The sequence below is a fragment of the Agelaius phoeniceus genome, chromosome 5, assembly GCF_051311805.1.
Source record: "Agelaius phoeniceus isolate bAgePho1 chromosome 5, bAgePho1.hap1, whole genome shotgun sequence".
Classification (NCBI taxonomy): domain Eukaryota; kingdom Metazoa; phylum Chordata; class Aves; order Passeriformes; family Icteridae; genus Agelaius; species Agelaius phoeniceus.
In genome coordinates, this window is record NC_135269.1 from 73,318,946 (window position 1) to 73,337,058 (window position 18,113).

At 62.8% G+C, this 18,113-nt stretch overlaps 1 protein-coding gene across 6 annotated transcripts in view; it reads left to right on the forward strand.

The window, feature by feature from the left end:
- Nucleotides 1-18,113, forward strand: part of SBF1 (SET binding factor 1) — a 62,958-nt gene that overhangs the window by 37,325 nt on the left and 7,520 nt on the right. For 3 of the 6 annotated variants that reach the window (XM_077179340.1, XM_077179341.1, XM_077179342.1), the window contains exons 6-29: nucleotides 425-448; nucleotides 1,593-1,698; nucleotides 2,106-2,238; nucleotides 3,671-3,779; nucleotides 4,198-4,311; nucleotides 5,068-5,145; nucleotides 5,626-5,739; nucleotides 6,592-6,720; nucleotides 7,464-7,562; nucleotides 8,218-8,422; nucleotides 8,967-9,079; nucleotides 9,784-9,933; nucleotides 10,025-10,093; nucleotides 10,527-10,685; nucleotides 11,028-11,287; nucleotides 11,745-11,917; nucleotides 12,329-12,402; nucleotides 12,490-12,685; nucleotides 13,072-13,199; nucleotides 13,707-13,882; nucleotides 15,095-15,234; nucleotides 15,538-15,745; nucleotides 16,640-16,836; nucleotides 17,513-17,650. In XM_077179340.1, coding sequence (XP_077035455.1) covers nucleotides 425-448; nucleotides 1,593-1,698; nucleotides 2,106-2,238; nucleotides 3,671-3,779; nucleotides 4,198-4,311; nucleotides 5,068-5,145; nucleotides 5,626-5,739; nucleotides 6,592-6,720; nucleotides 7,464-7,562; nucleotides 8,218-8,422; nucleotides 8,967-9,079; nucleotides 9,784-9,933; nucleotides 10,025-10,093; nucleotides 10,527-10,685; nucleotides 11,028-11,287; nucleotides 11,745-11,917; nucleotides 12,329-12,402; nucleotides 12,490-12,685; nucleotides 13,072-13,199; nucleotides 13,707-13,882; nucleotides 15,095-15,234; nucleotides 15,538-15,745; nucleotides 16,640-16,836; nucleotides 17,513-17,650 — 3,292 coding nt within the window. The remainder of the gene's footprint in view (nucleotides 1-424; nucleotides 449-1,592; nucleotides 1,699-2,105; nucleotides 2,239-3,670; nucleotides 3,780-4,197; nucleotides 4,312-5,067; nucleotides 5,146-5,625; nucleotides 5,740-6,591; nucleotides 6,721-7,463; nucleotides 7,563-8,217; nucleotides 8,423-8,966; nucleotides 9,080-9,783; nucleotides 9,934-10,024; nucleotides 10,094-10,526; nucleotides 10,686-11,027; nucleotides 11,288-11,744; nucleotides 11,918-12,328; nucleotides 12,403-12,489; nucleotides 12,686-13,071; nucleotides 13,200-13,706; nucleotides 13,883-15,094; nucleotides 15,235-15,537; nucleotides 15,746-16,639; nucleotides 16,837-17,512; nucleotides 17,651-18,113) is intronic. The other 3 variants (XM_054631169.2, XM_054631170.2, XM_054631171.2) reach the window with 1 other exon arrangement.

Here is an 18,113-nt window from a genome sequence, read left to right on the forward strand (position 1 = left end):
CTTCTCGTGGTTTTCCTGCTCTCCTGCCGTGTCCAGCGCTCCTTCCCTGTGCCATAGGCATTGCTTTCACTCTGTGTCTGTGGGCTCCTCTCCCTTCCCATTGTCCCTGCTGGTGTCCCTGTCCATGTCTGTGGGCTCCTCTCCCTTCCCATTGTCCCTGCTGGTGTCCCTGTCCATGTCTGTGGGCTCCTCTTGTCCCTGCTGGTGTCCCTGTCTGTGTCTGTGGGCTCCTCTCCTGTCCCGTTGTCCCTGCTGATGTCCCTGTCTGTGTCTGTGGGCTCCTCTCCTGTCCCGTTGTCCCTGCTGGTGTCCCTGTCCCTGTCTGTGGGCTCCTCTCCTGTCCCATTGTCCCTGCTGGTGTCTGTCCCTGCTGTGCCTGTCTGTGTGTCCTAACTGACTGTGCTCTCTGTCTGTCCCACCTCAGCCTGACGTGGAGGACGAAGCTGTGGTACGAACTCCTTTTCTTTCCCATCTTCTTTTCCCCACCTTTTCTCTCCCGGCTCTGGGTCTGTCCCCTCGTTAGCAGCCTCCCTGTTAATTGCTGTGACCCATCCCCAGGTCCCAGTGGTCTCAGGGCACCCTCGGGTGTGTGTCCCTGTGTGTCACAGCCAGGGTGTCCCTGGGCTCTGGGAAGGGGCTGAATTCCAGGCTCACCTCTCTGGGTGCCCTGCTGGAGTTGTGACAGCCCAGCTGAGGGCTCTGGCTCTGCTCAGCCCTGGATTTTGGGGCTGTTCTGCCAGGAGGTGGCTGCATTGGGAAGGCTGCTCCTGCAGGAGCATTTTCCCTGGAGAGGTGTGGAAAGAGGAGGAGAGGGGCCTGGATACAGCCTGGGGATGTTTGAGTGTCCCTGTGTCCCTGGGAAGGAGCTCAGGGCTGGGAATATTCAGTGGTACCAGGGAAGAAGCAGCCATCCTGTGCCCGGGGTGTTCATCCCTTCCCCCAGGATATTTCTCAGGATATTCCTCTGGATATTCCTTCCACTGGAGAGGCTGTGGAGCTGGGGCTGCTCCTGGGCACAGCCAGGCTGGGGCAGGGGAGCTGCTCCCTTGGCTCCAAGGGCCTGGGAGAGGCTTGAGTTCCCCTTGAGTCCTGGGGAGTCCTTGAGTCCTGGGGAGTCTTTGAGTCCTGGGGAGTCTTTCCATCCTAAGGGAGCCTTCTTATCCTGGAGAGCTTTTGAATCCTGGGGAGTCCTCTTATCCTGGAGATCCCTCAGATCCTGGGGACCCCTGGGGAGCCCTTGTGGCCTGGAGATTCCTTGAGTTCTGGGGAGTCCTCGTGTCCTGGAGAGCCATTGTGTCCCATCTGCACATGGATCTTGGGACGTTGCTGGTGCTGCCTGGGGATGTTGCAGGAGGTGCCCTCCTTCCCCTCAGCCCAGGGACCCAGTCAAGCACCCAGTGGCTGCTGTGGCAGCATCTTCTTCTCTCTTTCCCTTTTCCTCTTTCTCTTTCCCTTTCCCTCTTCCCACAGCAGATGGGGGTTGTGCTGGGGTAGGGTGGCACTGGCCCTGTGCCCAGGGCGTCTGGCTGCCCCTGCCCTGGCCCTGTCCCTCTCTGGGTGGCCCTGGTGACCAGGTGTGTGTTGCCTTGCAGAGGACGATCTCTCTGGGAGCAGGGGACAGGCAGGTGATCCAGACCCCCATCAATGACTCACTGCCTGTCAGCAGCTGCAGCGTGGCCCTGCTCTTCCGCCAGCTCGGTGAGATGTGTCCCCACCCTGCCCCGTGGCACCTGGGGTCCCTGCGGGTCACCTCCTGCATGTGGCCCCGAGCTCATGCTGTGAGCTGTGCCATCCCCGCTGTGCCATCCCTTTTCCAGGAGGATGGGACTGGGGCTGGGGTGTGGAGGAGCAGCCTGGGGCTGCCACTGGCCTTGTGTCCCCCCAGGGAAGGCCACCAGCCCTGAGGAGGGACAGAGCTGTCTGGGAAGGGGGGAGCACACCTGGCAGTGACCAGAACCACGAGTGGTCCTCTGGGGGATGCTGAGCTCCTCTCCTGGCAGGATGCAGGGATGGGGAGTGGGCTGCAGCCTGGGGGGGGTCAGGGGTCTCTGAGGGGTGTCAGAGGGAGCCCCCTGATTCCTGAGCCCCTGCTGTGCCCTGCCCAGGCATCACCAACGTGCTGTTCCTGTTCTGCGCGGCGCTGACCGAGCACAAGATCCTGTTCCTCTCCAGCAGCTACCAGAGGCTGACGGACGCCTGCCGGGCCCTCCTGGCTCTCATGTTCCCCCTCAAGTACAGGTGAGGGTCCCCGAGCCTCCAGCTGTGCCAGCTGTGCCCCTGTCCCACCCTCGGTGTGTCCCAGGGCCTGGGCAATAACTGGGAATCTCCCAGCCCTGCCTCTCTCTTCCCCCAGGCAAAACGGGCTCTGGCACTGGAGGCAGTGCTGGGAAGTGTTCTGGACTTCCTGCTGAGCAGGGACAGGACCCAGGGAAGGGCTGGAGCTGTGCCAGGGGAGGGACAGCATGGACAGCAGGAAAGGCTTTTCCAAGGGTGCTGGGCACTGCCCAGGCTCCCCAGGGAACGGGCACAGCCCCAGAGCTCCAGGAGCGTTTGGGCAGCGCTGCCAGGGAGGCACAGGCTGGGATTGTTGGGGTGTCTGTGCAGGGCCAGGAGCTGCAGCTGTGATCCCTGTGGGCCCTTCCCACTCAGGAGATTCCATGGTTCCATGAGCAGGAGTGAGGTGTTCCCAGCAGTGGCTGTGCTGGTGGTGGCCAGGCCCCCGTGGTGACTCCTGTGGGATGGCTGGGACCTCGCTCACCCTGGGAGCTGGGAATGTCCCATGGGGAGTGGAGACACAGCCCTGGGGCTCCTGGCAGCTCTGTTCCTGGCCAGCTCCTGTCCCCAGGCTGCAGAGAGGCTGTTGGTGTCCCAGAGGAACCTTCCTTTTCACAGAATTATGGAATCCCTGAGCTTGGAAAAGCCCTCCAGGGTCACCAAGTCCAAGGTGTTCCAAATCCCCTCCTTGTCCCCAGCCCAGAGCCCTGAGTGCCACCTCCAGGAATTCCTTGGACACCTCCAGGGATGGGCACTCCAAGCCTGGGCAGGCCCTGCCAAGGCCTGACCCCTTTTCCATGGGGAATTTTTCCTGAAATTCTTCTTTTGGAGTTACTGGCTCTGCTGGAAATCCTTTCCTTGGTCAGACTTTGACAACCCCAAGACCAGACAGGGATCATATCATGGAATCATGAAATCCCAGGATAATTTGGGTTGGAAGGGACCCCAGAGCCCCTGCAGTGCCACCCCTGCCATGGCAGGGCCACCTCCCACTGTCCCAGGCTGCTCCAGCCCCAGTGTCCAGCCTGGCCTGGGGCACTGCCAGGGATGCAGGGGCAGCCCCAGCTGCTCTGGCAATTCCAGCCCAGCCAGGAATTCCTCATTGCCAAGATCCCATCCCTGGCTGCCCTCTGGCACTGGGAGCCATTCCCTGGGTGCTGTCCCTGCAGGCCTTGGCCCCAGTCACCTCAGGGCATTCACAGGGGTGGGGCAGCCATAGCCTTTGGGCGCTGTGTGGTGCCCAGGGGGCTGGGGGTGCCAGGGGCACCCTGGACACAGCTCCAGAGCCAGGATGGTGTCTGGCTGTGCCAGGACAGGGCTGGGGTGTGGGGCAGGGCTGGCCTGGCTGCAGTGGGGCTGTGTTTGGGGCTGGCTTTGAGGCTGTTTCTGGTTGCAGTTTCACCTACGTGCCCATCCTGCCCGCCCAGCTCCTGGAGGTGCTGAGCACCCCCACCCCCTTCATCATCGGCGTCCACTCCATCTTCCAGTCGGAGACCCAGGAGCTGGTGAGAGGCCACGTTCCCTGCCCTGGTGCCAGGGGGCTGGGCACGAGCAGCGTGGGTGTCACAGCTCGGGTGACAGCTCCATCTGTCCTGAGCGTGCCCAGGGCCACAGGCTCCGTGTGCTCAGCCCGGGATGCATCCAGGGGGATGGCTGGGTCAATGGGAATGGCTGGATAACATGGGAATGGCTGGGTCCCTCTCCTGGCAGGTGTCCCTCTGTCCCCCCAGTGAGGGATCCCAGTGTGTCCTTTGATTTGGGGACGGGATGGGACACAGAAACTGCTCAGGGAAGGTGGGGAGGAGCCAGAGCCTGCTCCCAGCCCTTTCCTGAGCCAGCTCAGCTGTATAGCTCCCCATCACCTGTGGGATAGGGATGTGGGGTTGGGAAGTGGGGCTGTGTCCCACTGCTGTCCCCTCCCAGCTGGACGTGGTGATCGCGGACCTGGACGGCGGCACCGTGAATGTCCCGGAGTGCGTGCACATCTCCCTGCTCCCTGAGCCCCTGCTCCAGCAGACACGGGAAGCCCTGTCCATGGTGAGTGCCACGGCACCCCTGGGTGCCAGCAGCATCCCCTGGCAATGACACAGTGGCCAGGGAACTGGGACGGGAGACAGGGCGCCTCTGTGAGCAGGGTTCCTGCCTTGGGCTCCTGTCCATGCCCTGGGCTCCTGTCCATGCCTTTGGGGTCCTGTCCATGCCTTTGGGGTCCTGTCCATGCCTTTGGGGTCATATCCACACCTTTGGGGTCCTGTCCATGCCTTTGGGGTCCTGTCACAGGGACCATTCCTGATCCAATGGCCTCTGGCCAACGCCCTGGGAATGGCACACATTTCCGTGGGAGCTGGGAGTGGAGCAGCAGGGGTTCCTTCCTCTGTGATTCCTGCCCTGGGGTGCTGCTGCCCCTGTCCCAGTGGCCATTCCCAGTCCAGTGCCCTCTGATGTCCTGCAGTGCCGGGGGGGTTCCTTTGGCAGAGGTTTCTGGGAATGTGGTGCTGGCTCCCTGCCCAGGGCAGGAAGCAGCTGTGGCCTGGCTGCTCCTGCGTTCCCAAGGCGCTGCTGGAGCAGCTCCTGCTCCTCCTGGGGGCAGTGGGGGGTGAAGGTCTTCCCTGGGATCCCAGTGCCAGCCGTGCTTCCCAAGGCAGGGTCAGGCCCAACAGAGCATTCCTGATCCCCCATGGTTTGTCTCCAGGCCCCTCAGAGCGTTTCCACAGGGGCTGTGGGGTCTCTGGGGAAATGCCCTTGGCTACTCCAGCCAGGATGGGGCCTGAGCTGAGTGTCCTCCCTGGGCAGGTCCTGGACCCGGAGCTGGAGGTGGCCGACCTCGCCTTCCCCCCTTCCACCATTTCTGCCTCTTCCCTCAAGATGCAGGTGAGTGGCGGGAGGGAGAGGGACCCTGGGTGAGGGGCTGTTCCCCAGGGGCACCTTGGGGCAGAAGGAGAGGGACCCTGGGTGAGGGGCTGGGCAGGAGGAGAGGGTCCCTGGGTGAGGGGCTGTTCCCCAGGGCCATCCTGGCTCTCACACACCATTCCAGCCCCGTGTCCATCCGAGCCACTGCTCCAAGCCATGGCTGGATCCTGCAGTGCCATGGGCTCCAGATTCACAGCCAGGCTGGAGCAGACAGGGAATGTTTGGGCTTGCAGCATTCCCAGAGCTGGAGAGTTCCTCTCCTCCCTGTGCAGCTCTGGGGGGCAGAGCAGTGAATCCCATGCCCCTTTTCCCTGGAAGCTCAGCCGCATTCCCTGCCCTCACCCCGGGGTTTATCCTGTGCTGGGGGGAAATCCCTGCCCCAGGAGCTGCCCTATCCATCCCCTGAGCCCCACCAGCCCGGGCTGTGCTTCCCTGTTGCAGGACAAGGAGATCCGGGCCGTGTTCCTGCGCCTGTTTGCTCAGCTGCTGCAGGGCTACCGCTGGTGCCTGCACATCATCCGCATCCACCCCGAGCCCGTCATCCGCTTCCACAAGGTGAGGCCTCCTCGGGCCAGGCTGAGCCAGGCTGGGACAGCTGAGTCCAGGAAACAGCCCTGCCTTTCCAGGCAGTGACCTCCCCAGCGTCCCTGCCAGCCCACCTGCATCCCGTGTTTGTCCTCGAGCGTGCCGAGGTCTCCCAGGGCAGGAGCGCTTCCCTGCCTGGGTGTTCCTGCAGAGCTCAGCCAGGAGGGAGCCCCGGCCTGCAGCTGGGTGTTTTGGGAGATCTTGGCACTGCTGAGGGACCACCTGCAGTTCTCTGGCCCTGAGTCCCTCTGGCCTTGTGTTCCTGTGCCCCTCTGGCCTTGTGTTCCTGAGTCCCTCTGGCCCTGTGTCCCTGAGTTCCTCTGACTTTGTGTCCCTGAGTCACTCTGGCCTTGTGTTCCTGTGCCTCTCTGGCCCTCTGTCCCTGTGTCCCTGTGTCCCTCTGACTTTGTGTCCCTCAGTCCCTCTGGCTTTGTGTTCCTGTGCCTCTCTGTCCCTGTGTCCCTGAGTCCCTCTGGCCTTGTATCCCTGTGTCCCTATGCCTCTGTGTCCCTGTATCCCTCTGTCCCTGTATTCCTGTGTCCCTCTGTCCCTATATCCCTGTGTCCCTGTGTTCCTGCATCCTTGTGCCCCTATGTCCCAGAGTCCTTCTGGCCCTGTGTCCCTGTGTCCTGCCTCTGCATGCCAAGGTGACACCAGAGTCCTTCCCTTGCCCCTTGTCCTGCTGCCATGGGCCAGAGGCTCAGGTTTCCATGCCAACCCTGTCCCTGAGGAAGGAGGTGGCACTGTCCCAGTGCCACCCAGGTGCCCACCCAAGGCTTGGTGTCACCCACTCTGCTGATGGCCCTGCTGTTCCCTTGGCAGGCGGCGTTCCTGGGCCAGCGGGGGCTCACGGAGGACGATTTCCTCACCAAGGTGCTGGAGGGGATGGCCTTCGCTGGCTTTGTCACCGAGCGCGGGGCTCCCTACCGCCCCATCGACCTCTTCGACGAGGTGGGGCCTTGGGGCAGCTCCCCTTCCCACACCCCGGGGTCTGTGGGGCTGAGCGGGATCTGTGGGCCTAAGCAGGATCTGCGGGGCCTGAGCGGGATCTGCAGGGGCTGAGCGGGATCTGTGGGGCTGAGCGGGATCTGTGGGACTGAGTGGGATCTGCAGGGTCTGAGCTGGATCTGTGGGGCTGAGCGGGATCTGCAGGGGCTGAGCGGGATCTGTGGGACTGAGCGGGATCTGCAGGGGCTGAGTGGGATCTGCAGGGGCTGAGCAGGATCTGTGGGCCTAAGCAGGATCTGTGGGGTCTGAGCAGGATCTGTGGGGCTGAGCAAGATCTGCGGGGCCTGAGCGGGATCTGTGGGCCTGAGCGGGATCTGTGGGGCTGAGTGGGATCTGTGGGGCTGAGTGGGGTCTGCAGGGTCTGAGCGGGATCTGCCATGGCCTGAGTGGGGTCTGCAGGGTCTGAGCGGGATCTGCCATGGCCTGAGCGGGATCTGCCATGGTCTGAGCGGGATCTGCCATGGCCTGAGCGGGATCTGCCATGGTCTGAGCGGGATCTGCCATGGCCTGAGCGGGATCTGCGGGGCTGAGCGGGATCTGCCATGGTCTGAGCAGGATCTGCCATGGCCTGAGCGGGATCTGCGGGGCTGAGCGGGACCTGCCATGGCCTGAGCAGGACCTTCATGGCCTCAGCTTCGGGAGAGGCCCTGGAGCTGCCCCTGTCACTCCTGTCCTGTCCTCCCCAGCTTGTGGCCCACGACGTGAAGCGCATGAAGGCGGAAGAGGGGAACAAGCAGAAAATCCTGAGGCACATCAAGGAGCTGGCAGAGAAACTCTACAAAAATGTGAGTCCTGGAGCCCCCGGGCAGGAGTGGGGATATACTGGGGGATGTGGGGCAGGGAGAGCCTGAGTGCAGTCCTGGTCACTCTGTCCTCCCTCCATAAGCTCATGGTGACAGATCCTGTCCCTCCTTGTGCTGTCATGTGTGGTGATGCACATCCTCGTGTGCCCAGAGGTCCTGGGAGTGGGATTCCCTGGTTTTATAGGATCATAGAATCCCAGAATCACAGAAGTTGGAAAAGACCCCCATGGCTATGCAGTCCAAGCCATGCCCAATGCCCACCTTGTCCCCAGACCAGAGCCCTGAGTGCCACCTCTGGGAATTCCTTGGACACCTCTGAGGATGGGGACTGGGCAGCCCCTTCCAAGGCCTGACCCCCCTTTCCAGGAGGAGATTCCTGCTGATATCCAACCTGAGCCTCTGGCCCAGCAGACCTGAAGGCAGGAGCGCCCCTGGGAGCCTCAGCTGGCTGGGATGGAGCTCCTGCTGGCACTTGGCTCACGGCCGTGCCACAGCCGTGCATCCCTGGGGGCTGGGGGAGCAGATCCTGGGGCCTGCAGATGGCAGCTGGGAGCAGAGCAGGGGGCTGGGGGCTCCTCTCCAGGAGGGGACACGCTGTGGGTGACCTCAGGGCTGAGCAGGACCTCTCCCCACGCAGGAGAACCCGTACCCTGCCGTGACCATGCACAAGGTGCAGAAGCCCACGGAGGGCTGCCACCTGCGCCTGCACCAGAAGCCCTTCCCACACCTGGACGAGGGCACCGTGCAGTGGATCATCGACCAGGCCACGGCCAAGCTGCAGACAGCCCCGCCCGCCGTCAAGGCTGAGAAAAAGTGCATGGTGCCCTCGGGACCCCCCATCGGTGTGTGGGGTGTGGGGGACCCTGCTTTGGGGGGCTGTGGGAGGCCATGGTGCCCTCGGGACCCCCATTGGTGTGTGGGGCACAGGGGATCCTGTCCTTGGAGCTGCTGGAGGCCATGGTGCCCTCAGGACCCCCACTGGTGTGTGGGGCACAGGGGACCCTGCTCTGGGGGGTTGCTGGAAGCCATGGTGCCCTTGGGACCCCCATTGGTTTGTAGGGCATAGGGGGCCCTGTCCTGGGAGCTGCTGGAGGCCGTTGGTGTTCTTGAGACCCCCATTGGTGTGTGGGGCACAGGGGACCCTGCTTTGGGGGGCTGTTGGTGCTCTTGGGACACCCCATGGGTATGTGGGGCACAGGAGGACCCTGTTCTGGGTCACACCAGAGGAGTAAAACATGGAGAAGCAGCAGCTCCACCCCCCTTGGGGTTCGCAGCTCCCCAGGGAGCCCCTGAAGGCCCCGTGGTCACTTGGAGCAGGGGGACACAGTGTCCCTGCTGGGGTGCCAGCCCCACCCCACCCAGACCGACAGGATCTCTCCCATCCAGCTGCCATCCTGGAGCGCAACGGGAACGCCCTGGCCAACAGCGCCCGGCGCCTGGAGGTGGTCAGGAACTGCATCTCCTACGTCTTCGAGAACAAGATGCTGGAGGCCAAAAAGGTGAGAGAGGCTGGGGATGGGGGTTGGTGTCCACTGTGGATGGAGAGGACGTTCCCTGTCCTGTGCCCACGTCCTGCTGATTGGCTTGAGGTCAAAAGAGTTACTGAAGTTAGAAAATCCCTCTGAGCCCATTGGGTCCAACCATCCCCAGCACTGCCAAGGCCACCTCTGACCCTGTCCCCAAGTGCCACATCCACACATCCTTGAAATCCCTCCAGGGACGGGCACTCCAAAGCTCCCTGGGCAGCTGTGCCAGTGCCTGACCACCCTTTCCATGGGGAAATTCCTGCTGATGTCCCCCCTGAGCCTTCCCTGGCCCAGCTTGAATCTGTTCCATGTCCTCCTGTCCCTGTTCCCTGGGAGCAGGGCCCCACTCCCACCTCAGTAACAGGCCGTGGAGCCATTTGGATTGGAAATCCCTCTGGGACCATCAAGTCCCACCATTCCCCAGCACTACCGTGGCCACTACTGACCTGTGACTCGTCCCCCTCCTGGTGTTCCTGGGATTTTGGCTGGTGGCTGCACACCAGCCCAGCTCCATGTCCCGGTGCCCCTGGGCTCCTCCCCCTCCTCCATGGCCCTGTCCTGCCAGCCTCAGCTGGGATCGTGCCCTGCTTTGTCTCTGTGTCCGAGTGCATCCCTGACACTGGTGTGGGAGCAGGGCTGTCCGGGCCCATCCCAGCCCACAATCCCCGTTCCCACAGCTGTTCCCGGCCGTGCTGCGCGCCATGAAGGGCCGGGCTGCCCGGCACTGCCTGACCCAGGAGCTGCACCTGCACGTGCAGCAGAACCGCGCCGTGCTGGACCACCAGCAGTTCGACTTCGTCATCCGCATGATGAACTGCTGCCTCCAGGTAGGGCAGGGCTGGGGGGCTCCTTCTTCCCGTGGGACACGGCAGGGGTTGCCCTTGGAGTGTCCCCTGGTCACCCCTGCTCCTTCCCCAGGACTGCACGGCCATGGACGAGCACGGCATCGCTGCCGCCCTGCTGCCGCTGGTCACTGCCTTCTGCAGGGTGAGTGACCACAGTGTCCCTGCCCCGGAGCCCTCAGGATCCCCCCAGAGGCTGCCACCCCCCAGACATGGCAGACAGAGGCTGCAGGGGGGTGTCCCCTCAGGGCTTGTCAGCCTATGGCTCCTGCCCAGAATGTTCCACCCAGCCCAGACTGGCCCGAGGCTCCCAGGGAGGCTGGAACACCTGTGGGAAGGGGCTTGCTCTGGAATGCCAGTTTGATCCCATGGCCAGGATGGGCTGGGCTGAGCCTCTGGGCTCTGGGTGGGCTCTGAGCAAGAGAATTTTCAGGGAATGCTGGAGGAGCTCTGGTGCAGACATCCCTGCTGCCTACCCAGGGCTTTCACAGTGGTCAGTTGGAGGAGCAGGGACACCTGAGTGGAAAGATTGGCACAAAGGCTCTGTGCAGATGGATCTTTTCCACCTCCTTCCACAGAAACTGAGCCCTGGCATCACCCAGTTTGCCTACAGCTGCGTGCAGGAGCACGTGGTGTGGACCAACATCCAGTTCTGGGAGGCCATGTTCTACTGTGACGTCCAGAACCACATCCGGGCCCTCTACCTGGACAGTGCCGAGGAGAACCACACGGAGCAGGTGGGAGGGTGGCCCAGGAGAGCTCTTCCCAAAGGGCTGGGGCTCATCATGGAGTTAGAGAATCATGGGATGGGTTGGATGGGAACCTCAGAGCCCCTGCAGTGCCAGCCCTGCCATGGCAGGGACACCTCCCACTGTCCCAGGCTGCTCCAGCCCCAGTGTCCAGCCTGGCCTGGGGCACTGCCAGGGATGCAGGGGCAGCCCCAGCTGCTCTGGCCATCCCAGCCCAGCTGCCTGTTCTGGGCACCCTGCTCAGCTGAGGACGAGGGGCTGCACCCCAGTTCTGGGAGATCCCTGTGGGTCTGTCCATGCCGACAGCCCCATGCCTTCCCCCTGCCCCAGGAGAGCGCGGAGGAGCCGCAGGAGGCCAAGTCGGCGCTGGAGATCGCGTCGGAGCAGCTGCGGCTGTGGCCCACCATGAGCCGGGAGAAGCAGCAAGAGCTGATCCAGAAGGAGGAGAGCACGGTGTTCAGCCAGGCCATCCACTACGCCAACAGGATGAGCTACCTGCTGCTGCCCCTGGACACCAGCAAGAACCGCCTGCTGCGCAGCTCCGGCCTGGGCGACGTGGAGAGCGTCAGCAACAGCTTCGTCACCAACAGGTGCTGGGGACACCGGCGTGACCCGAGCTGGGACACAGCTCCTGGGGTGGGCCAGGCTGCTGTCAGGGAAAGATCTCCCTGCTCAGTGCGGGGGGTTGGACCCCTGTGAGGGTTCTTTCCAATCCCAGCCATGCTGGGATTCCAGGGTTATGTCAGGATTGAGGCGGACTGTGGTGCCCAAGGGGGTTTCTGGGAGTGGGACCTCTGCTGGGTCCATGCTGGGAGTGGGAACAGTCTTGGACTCTTGTCAGGAGTGGGAGGGAGCTTTCCAGGATCTCTGTCAGGAGTGGGAGCTCTCCTGGGATCACATCAGGAGTAGGAACTCTCCTGTGCTCCTATGAGGAGTGGGAGCTCTCCTGGGACCATATGAGGAGTGGGAGCTCTCCCGGGTCCGTGCAGGGAGTGGCCCCTGGCCAGGGCCATCCCGGGCTGACCCTTCCCCGTTTCCCTCGGGAAGCATCGCGGGCAGCGTGGCCGAGAGCTACGACACCGAGAGCGGCTTTGAGGACGCTGAGAGCTCGGACGTGGCCAACTCCGTGGTGAGGTTCATCAACCGCTTCGTGGACAAGGTGTGCACCGAGAGCGGCGTCACCAACGAGCACCTCAAGGGGCTGCACGTCATGATCCCGGGTGAGGACACTGGGGTGGCCGCGGGGATCCCGCAGGAACAGCGGGAGAGGGCAGGGCGGGATTTGGGAAAGGCAGGGTGGGGTTTGAGCGGGGCAGGATGAAATTTGGGCAGAGTGGATTTGGGAAAGGCAGGGTGGAGTTTGAGTGGGGCAGGGCAGGATTTGGATAGGGCAGGGTGGGATTCAGGTAAGGGAGGGCAGAATTTGGATAAGATAGGATGGGATTTGGGCAGGGACAGGGTGGAATTCCAGCATCGTAGGTGGGATTTGGGCTGGGACACAGGCTGGGATTCAGGCAGGACAGACAAGGTGGGATTCAGGCAGGTCAGGTGGGATTTGGGCAGGGCAGGTGGGATTTGGGCAGGGACAGGGTGGAGTTTGGGCAGGGCAGGGCTCACCCCCTGTCCCACAGACATCGTGCAGATGCACATTGAGACCCTGGACGCCGTTCACAGGGAGAGCAAGAGGCTTCCTCCCATCCAGAAGGTAGGGATGCCCTGCTGGGCTGGGAGCAGAGCCAGGGGGGCTGTGAGACCCTTCCCCCGGGCCTGAGCCCCCCCGTTGTTCCCCCAGCCAAAGCTGCTGCGGCCCAACCTGCTGCTGGGGGAGGAGTGTGTGATGGAGGGGCTCCGCGTGTACCTGATGCCAGACGGGCGCGAGGAGGGGGCCGGGGGCAGCATCGGGGGGCCCCCCCTGCTCCCCGCAGAGGGAGCCGTGTTCCTCACCACCTACAGGATCATCTTCAAGGGAACCCCCACCGACCCCCTGGGTGAGGGGCTGCGGCCCTGGGAGAGGGGGGACGTCTCTGGGGACAGGGGAGAGGGTTGGGGATCCCTGGGGATCAGGGGGATGGTTGGGGATGCTCAGGGAGCAGGGGGCTGGTCAGTGATCCCTGCAGGTCAAGGGGTTGGTTGGTCAGTGATCCCTGGGGAGCAGGGGGGAGGGTTGGGGATCCCTGGGGATCAGGGAGCTGGTCAATGATCCCTGTGAAGCAGGGTTGGTGATCCCTGGGGAGCAGGGGTTGGTTGTTTCTGGCCACTGTGTCCCGTGGACCCATGTCCATGGTGGGACAGACACTGGAGGTGGCCTGGGGTGGCCTGGCCCTGCCCGGGGCCGAGGCAGGGATGAACTGACCCCTTCCTGTCCCATGTCCAGTGGGGGAGCAGGTGGTGATCCGGTCCTTCCCCATCGCCTCGCTGACCAAAGAGAAGAAGATCAGTATCCAGGCTCAGGCGGATCAGTTCATCCAGGAGGGATTGCAGCTGCGCTCCTGCACATTCCAGGTGGGACCCCGTGCTGGGAGAGAGCTCCCAAACCTGCTGTGCACAGGGACACCCAGGAGCAGGAGTGGGGACTCCAGCAGGAAAGGGAATGGGACAGGGGAGAGGGAATGGGGCAGGGGAGAGGGAATGGGACAGGGGAGAGGCAATGGGACAGGGGAGAAGGGGAATGGGGCAGGGGAGAAGGGGAATGGGGCAGGGGAAAGGGAATGGGACAGGGGAAAGGGAATGGGACAGGGGAAAGGGAATGGGACAGGGGAGAGGGAATGGGAATCCAGGGAGAAGGAGAATGGGGCAGGGGAGAGGGAATGGGACAGGGGAAAGGGAATGGGACAGGGGAGAGGGAATGGGGCAGGGGAAAGGGAATGGGAATCCAGGGAGAGGCAGGGCAGCCTCTCAGTCCAGCCTGTGCCCGTGGTGCTCCTGGGTGGATCCGAGCTCTGCCCTGATCCATGGGAAGGGCTGTCCCTGGCCCGACCCCACTATCACCCCTCACCTGTGCCTCCCCAGCTGCTGAAGATTGCCTTTGACGAGGAGGTGGCCTCGGACAGCGCCGAGATCTTCCGGAAGCACCTGCACAAGCTGCGCTACCCCCAGCACGTGCGCGGCACCTTCGCCTTCACCGTGGGCCAGTCCCCCAAGCAGGCCATGCAGCCCAAGGCCAAGGAGAAGAACCCCTCACTCAGGTACCTGTGCCAGGAGAGGGGATCACACCTGGATGCGCCTCATCCTCTGGGACTCCCCCTCCTGTCCCTGCTCCGGCAGAGCCACCAGGAAGGGGACACGGGGAGCTGAGCCCTCCTTGCTCAGACCCATCCTGGTGCAGCGTTTGCGTCGCTGGAGATCAGAGAATCCTTAGGCTTGGAAAGGCCCTGTGGGACAATGACTGCAGCCATTCCCAGCACTGCCCATGTCCCCAAGTGCCACATCCACACAGCTCTTAAACCCCTCCAGGGATAGGGACCCCCTCCCTGTGCCAGGATTGCATAGCCCTTTCCAGGAGGAGTTTCCCCAATATCCACCCTGAGGCTGTTCCCTCTCCTCCTGTGCCTGTTCCCTGGCAGCACAGCCCGACCCTCAGCTGTCCCCTCCTGTCAGGGAGCTGTGGAGCCCAAAGAGCTGTAGATGTCCCCTGTCCTGCAGTGTCCCTAGCCCCACACAGTCACACTGGGGAGGACAGGTCACACTGCAAAGTGGGAGTTTGTGGCAGTGGCATCCCCTGCCTGAGGAGGTGTCCCACAGGAGGGATTCCAGTGGCCTGGTGGCCCAGGGACACAGTGCTGCAGTGCTGGGTGACCTGGAGACATGGCCCTGCAGTGCTGGGTGACTCAGGCACATTGTCCTGCAGTGCTGAGTGACTTGAGGACACATTATTCCTGCACTGGGTGACTTGAGGACACTGATTTTGCTCAAGGTGTCTCAGAGATGCAGTACTGGGTGACTTGGGGACATGGTCCTGCAGTGCTGGGTGACTTAGGGATGCAGTGCTGCAGTGCTGGCTGACTTGGGGACATTGTCCTGCAGCACTGGCTGCAGCCCTGAGCCCAGACTTGGCTAGCAATGGCCCTGCCATGGATCCCCTGGTAGGGGGGATAGGCCCAGGTCCCTGTGCTGGATCCCTGTCTCTTGCTGTGATTTGGAGCCTCCCCTGGGATGAGCCAGAGCTCAGCCTGTGGCAGCTCTGGTCCAGAGGTTGGGGCACTGCCCCATCCCATCTCCCCAGCTCCTCAAATCCCTTGGGAATGGCAGGAGCTGTGGCTCCTGCAGGGCCGAGTCGCTGGCAGGTGACACGTCCGTCCCCTCCCGTGTGACAGTGACCAGCAGGGCTGAGGGCTGCTCCTGGCTCTGGCTGCCTGGGTGACAGCATTGTCCCTCTGTGTCCTTGCCCGTGTGCCCAGGACGCTGTCCAAGAACCTGGTGAAGAACGCCAAGAGGACGATCGGCCGGCAGTACGTGACCCGCAAGAAGTACACGCCTCCAGCCTGGGAGCAGCGGGGCAGCCAGCACTTCCCCGAGGACAACGAGGACGAGATCTCAGGTGGGGAATGTCCCCAGGGAGGCAGGGAGCAGCGGCACCTGGGAGAAGTCCCGGCGTCCCTGCGGTGGGAGCAGCATGGGAGCATCTCCCGGTTCCCGGTGCTGCCCCAGCCCCTGGCTGCTGCTGGTGGCCAGGCAGAGAGCCTGGCACGGAGAGAGGTCTTGGGCTGGCTGGAGAATCTCCTGGGGCTGGCGGGTGACAGCAGCAGGGTGTGGGACATTGCTCCAACCAATCCACCTCCTCCTGCTGCTCTGGGACACCGTGTGTGCACCGAGGCGTCCCAGCCCCGCCGTGTCCCCGCAGTGTCCGAGGAGCTGGACAGGAGCACCCTGACGCCCAGCAGCACCATGAGGCCATCGGAGAAGATGACCATGACGCACGTGGTGGAGCGCGCCTGCTGCCGGGACTACCAGCGCCTGGGGCTGGGCACGCTGAGCAGCAGCCTGACCCGCTCCAAGAACGAGCCCTTCCGCATCTCCACCGTCAACCGCATGTACGCCATCTGCCGCAGGTGAGCTGCCCGGGCACGGGCCCCTGCCGGTGTCACCGGCACACCCAGAGCCACCGGCACCAATAAAAATGGTGCCATCATGGCTTTGTCCTTGGCCAACCTGCTCCCAGCCTGAACCCCCCCGTGACTGTCTCACTTATTGATACATTTTCAGCCAATGTTCATTGGTTCTGAATTGCCCAATCCTCTTCATTAATTGATATTCTGCCCTCTATTGATTATTGATTTCTCGCTTCTCGTGGTTAGTCTGAATTTTCCAATGTTTTATCATGTTTTTCCCACATGGGGAGTTTCCAGCACTAAGACTGAAGTGTCTTTGTTAGTGTTTCCTTTGTCTTCATTTACTCCTACAGTGTCCTTGGATGACCATAAATCCTGGTCACTCCATTGTGTCTTTGGATGACCATGAGTCCTGGTCACACTAATGTATCCTTGGATGACCATGAGTCCTGGTCATTCTCATGTGTCCTTGGATGACCATGAGTCCTGGTCACACTAATGTATCCTTGGATGACCATGAGTCCTGGTCACACTAATGTATCCTTGGATAACCATGAGTCCTGGTCACACTAATGTATCCTTGGATGACCATAAGTCCTGGTCGTTCTAATGTGTCCTTGGAGGGCCATGAGTCCTGGTCACTCTGTCGTGTCCTTGGAGGGCCATGAATTCTGGCTCCCAGGTGTCCAGCCTTTAACCCCCTCAGGGTTTGTTGAGTGCAGCTTGTCAGGGTTGGTTTTACCCAACTCGGAGTTGTGATTTAATGATCTGAGGAGCAGTCAGGTGTGTGGAGAAGGGTGATCAGTGCTGGCTCCAAGTGGAGCTCAGGATTAATGAAAGCACTAAGGAGAGCAGCTCAGGAGAGCCGTGCCATCCCGGGGTTTGTGCCCACAGCTACCCCGGGCTGCTGATCGTGCCACAGAGCATCCAGGACAACACCATCCAGCGGATCTCGCGCTGCTACCGCCAGAGCCGCTTCCCCGTGGTGTGCTGGAGGAACTCCCGCACCAAGGCCGTGCTCCTGCGCTCCGGGGGCCTCCACGGCAAGGGCGTCGTCGGCCTCTTCAAGTCCCAGAACGCCCCGACCCCAGGTGACCCTCCCACCCTGGCTGGAACAGGGGCTGGGGCCGTGGGATCGCCCCTGGCTCCGGACGGTGACACTTGGGGGTTGGGGCGGTGACACTCAGGGATCCCCTGGCTCAGGGCGGTGACACTCAGGGGTCCCCTGGCTCGGGGCAGTGACACTCAGGGGTCCCCTGGCTCAGGGCAGTGATGCTTTGGAGTCTCTGGCTCTGGGATGACACTGAGCTGGCTCAGGGTGGTGACACTCAGGGGTCCCCTGGCTCAGGGTGGTGACACTCAGGGGTCCTCTGCCTCAGGGCAGTGACACTCAGGGGTCCCCTGCCACAGGGGGGTGATGCTTTCGGGTCTCTGGCTCTGGGGTGACACTGAGCTGTCCCCTGGCTCTGGGGTGGTGACACTCAGGGGTCTTCCTGGCTTGAGGCAGTGATACCTGGGGGTCTGCATGATCCAGGCAGTGACACTTTGGGGTCTCCAGCTCTGTGTGGTGTGTTTGGGAGTCCCCTGGCTCTGGGAGGTGACACTCAGGTGTCTCCCTAGCTTGGTGCAGTGATACCTGGGGGTGTCCCCAGCTCTGGGCGGTGACACTCGGGGGTCTCCCAGCTCTGGGTGGTTACCCTCAGAGGTTGTCTGGTTCTGGATAGTGACATCCTGGGGGTACCCAGGTGACGCTGGTGTCCCCTGCAGGCCCCTCGCAGGCCGACTCCACGAGCCTGGAGCAGGAGAAGTACCTGCAGGCCGTCATCAATTCCATGCCCCACTACTCGGACGCCGGTGGGCGCAACACCCTCAGCGGCTTCACCTCGGCTCACATGAGCAGTGCAGGTGAGGGGGCACAGGGGAGGGGGACAGGTGGGCTCCTGCCAGCCCTGGCTCCTGCTCTGCATCCCAGGGGAGCTGCTCTCCCACGTCCCAGGAGGCAGCGCCGCCTCTCCAGAGCTCCCAGCTCCAGCTGGGTCTCCCTGGCTGCGGGTGGGGATGGGCTTTGGGACATCTGGTGTCCTTGGAGCTGGGAGCACCGGGAGCCCTGGGGGTTTTGGGAAGCCCAGTGTCCCTGGAGCTGGGAGCCAAAGCCTGTCCCTGGAGCTGGGATCTGGGCACTTTCTGGGGGCCAGTGGGGACAGACCCTTCCCACCAGGATCTCAGCACTGTGTGTCCCCCATGCGTGGTGCTGGGGTCGGTCTGGGGACCCCTGGTAAGTCTGTGCCCAGCTGTCCCTTCCCAGCCAGACCTTCCCAAATGTCCCATCCCAACTGTCCTTTCCCAGCTGGCCCTTCCTGCAGGGCAG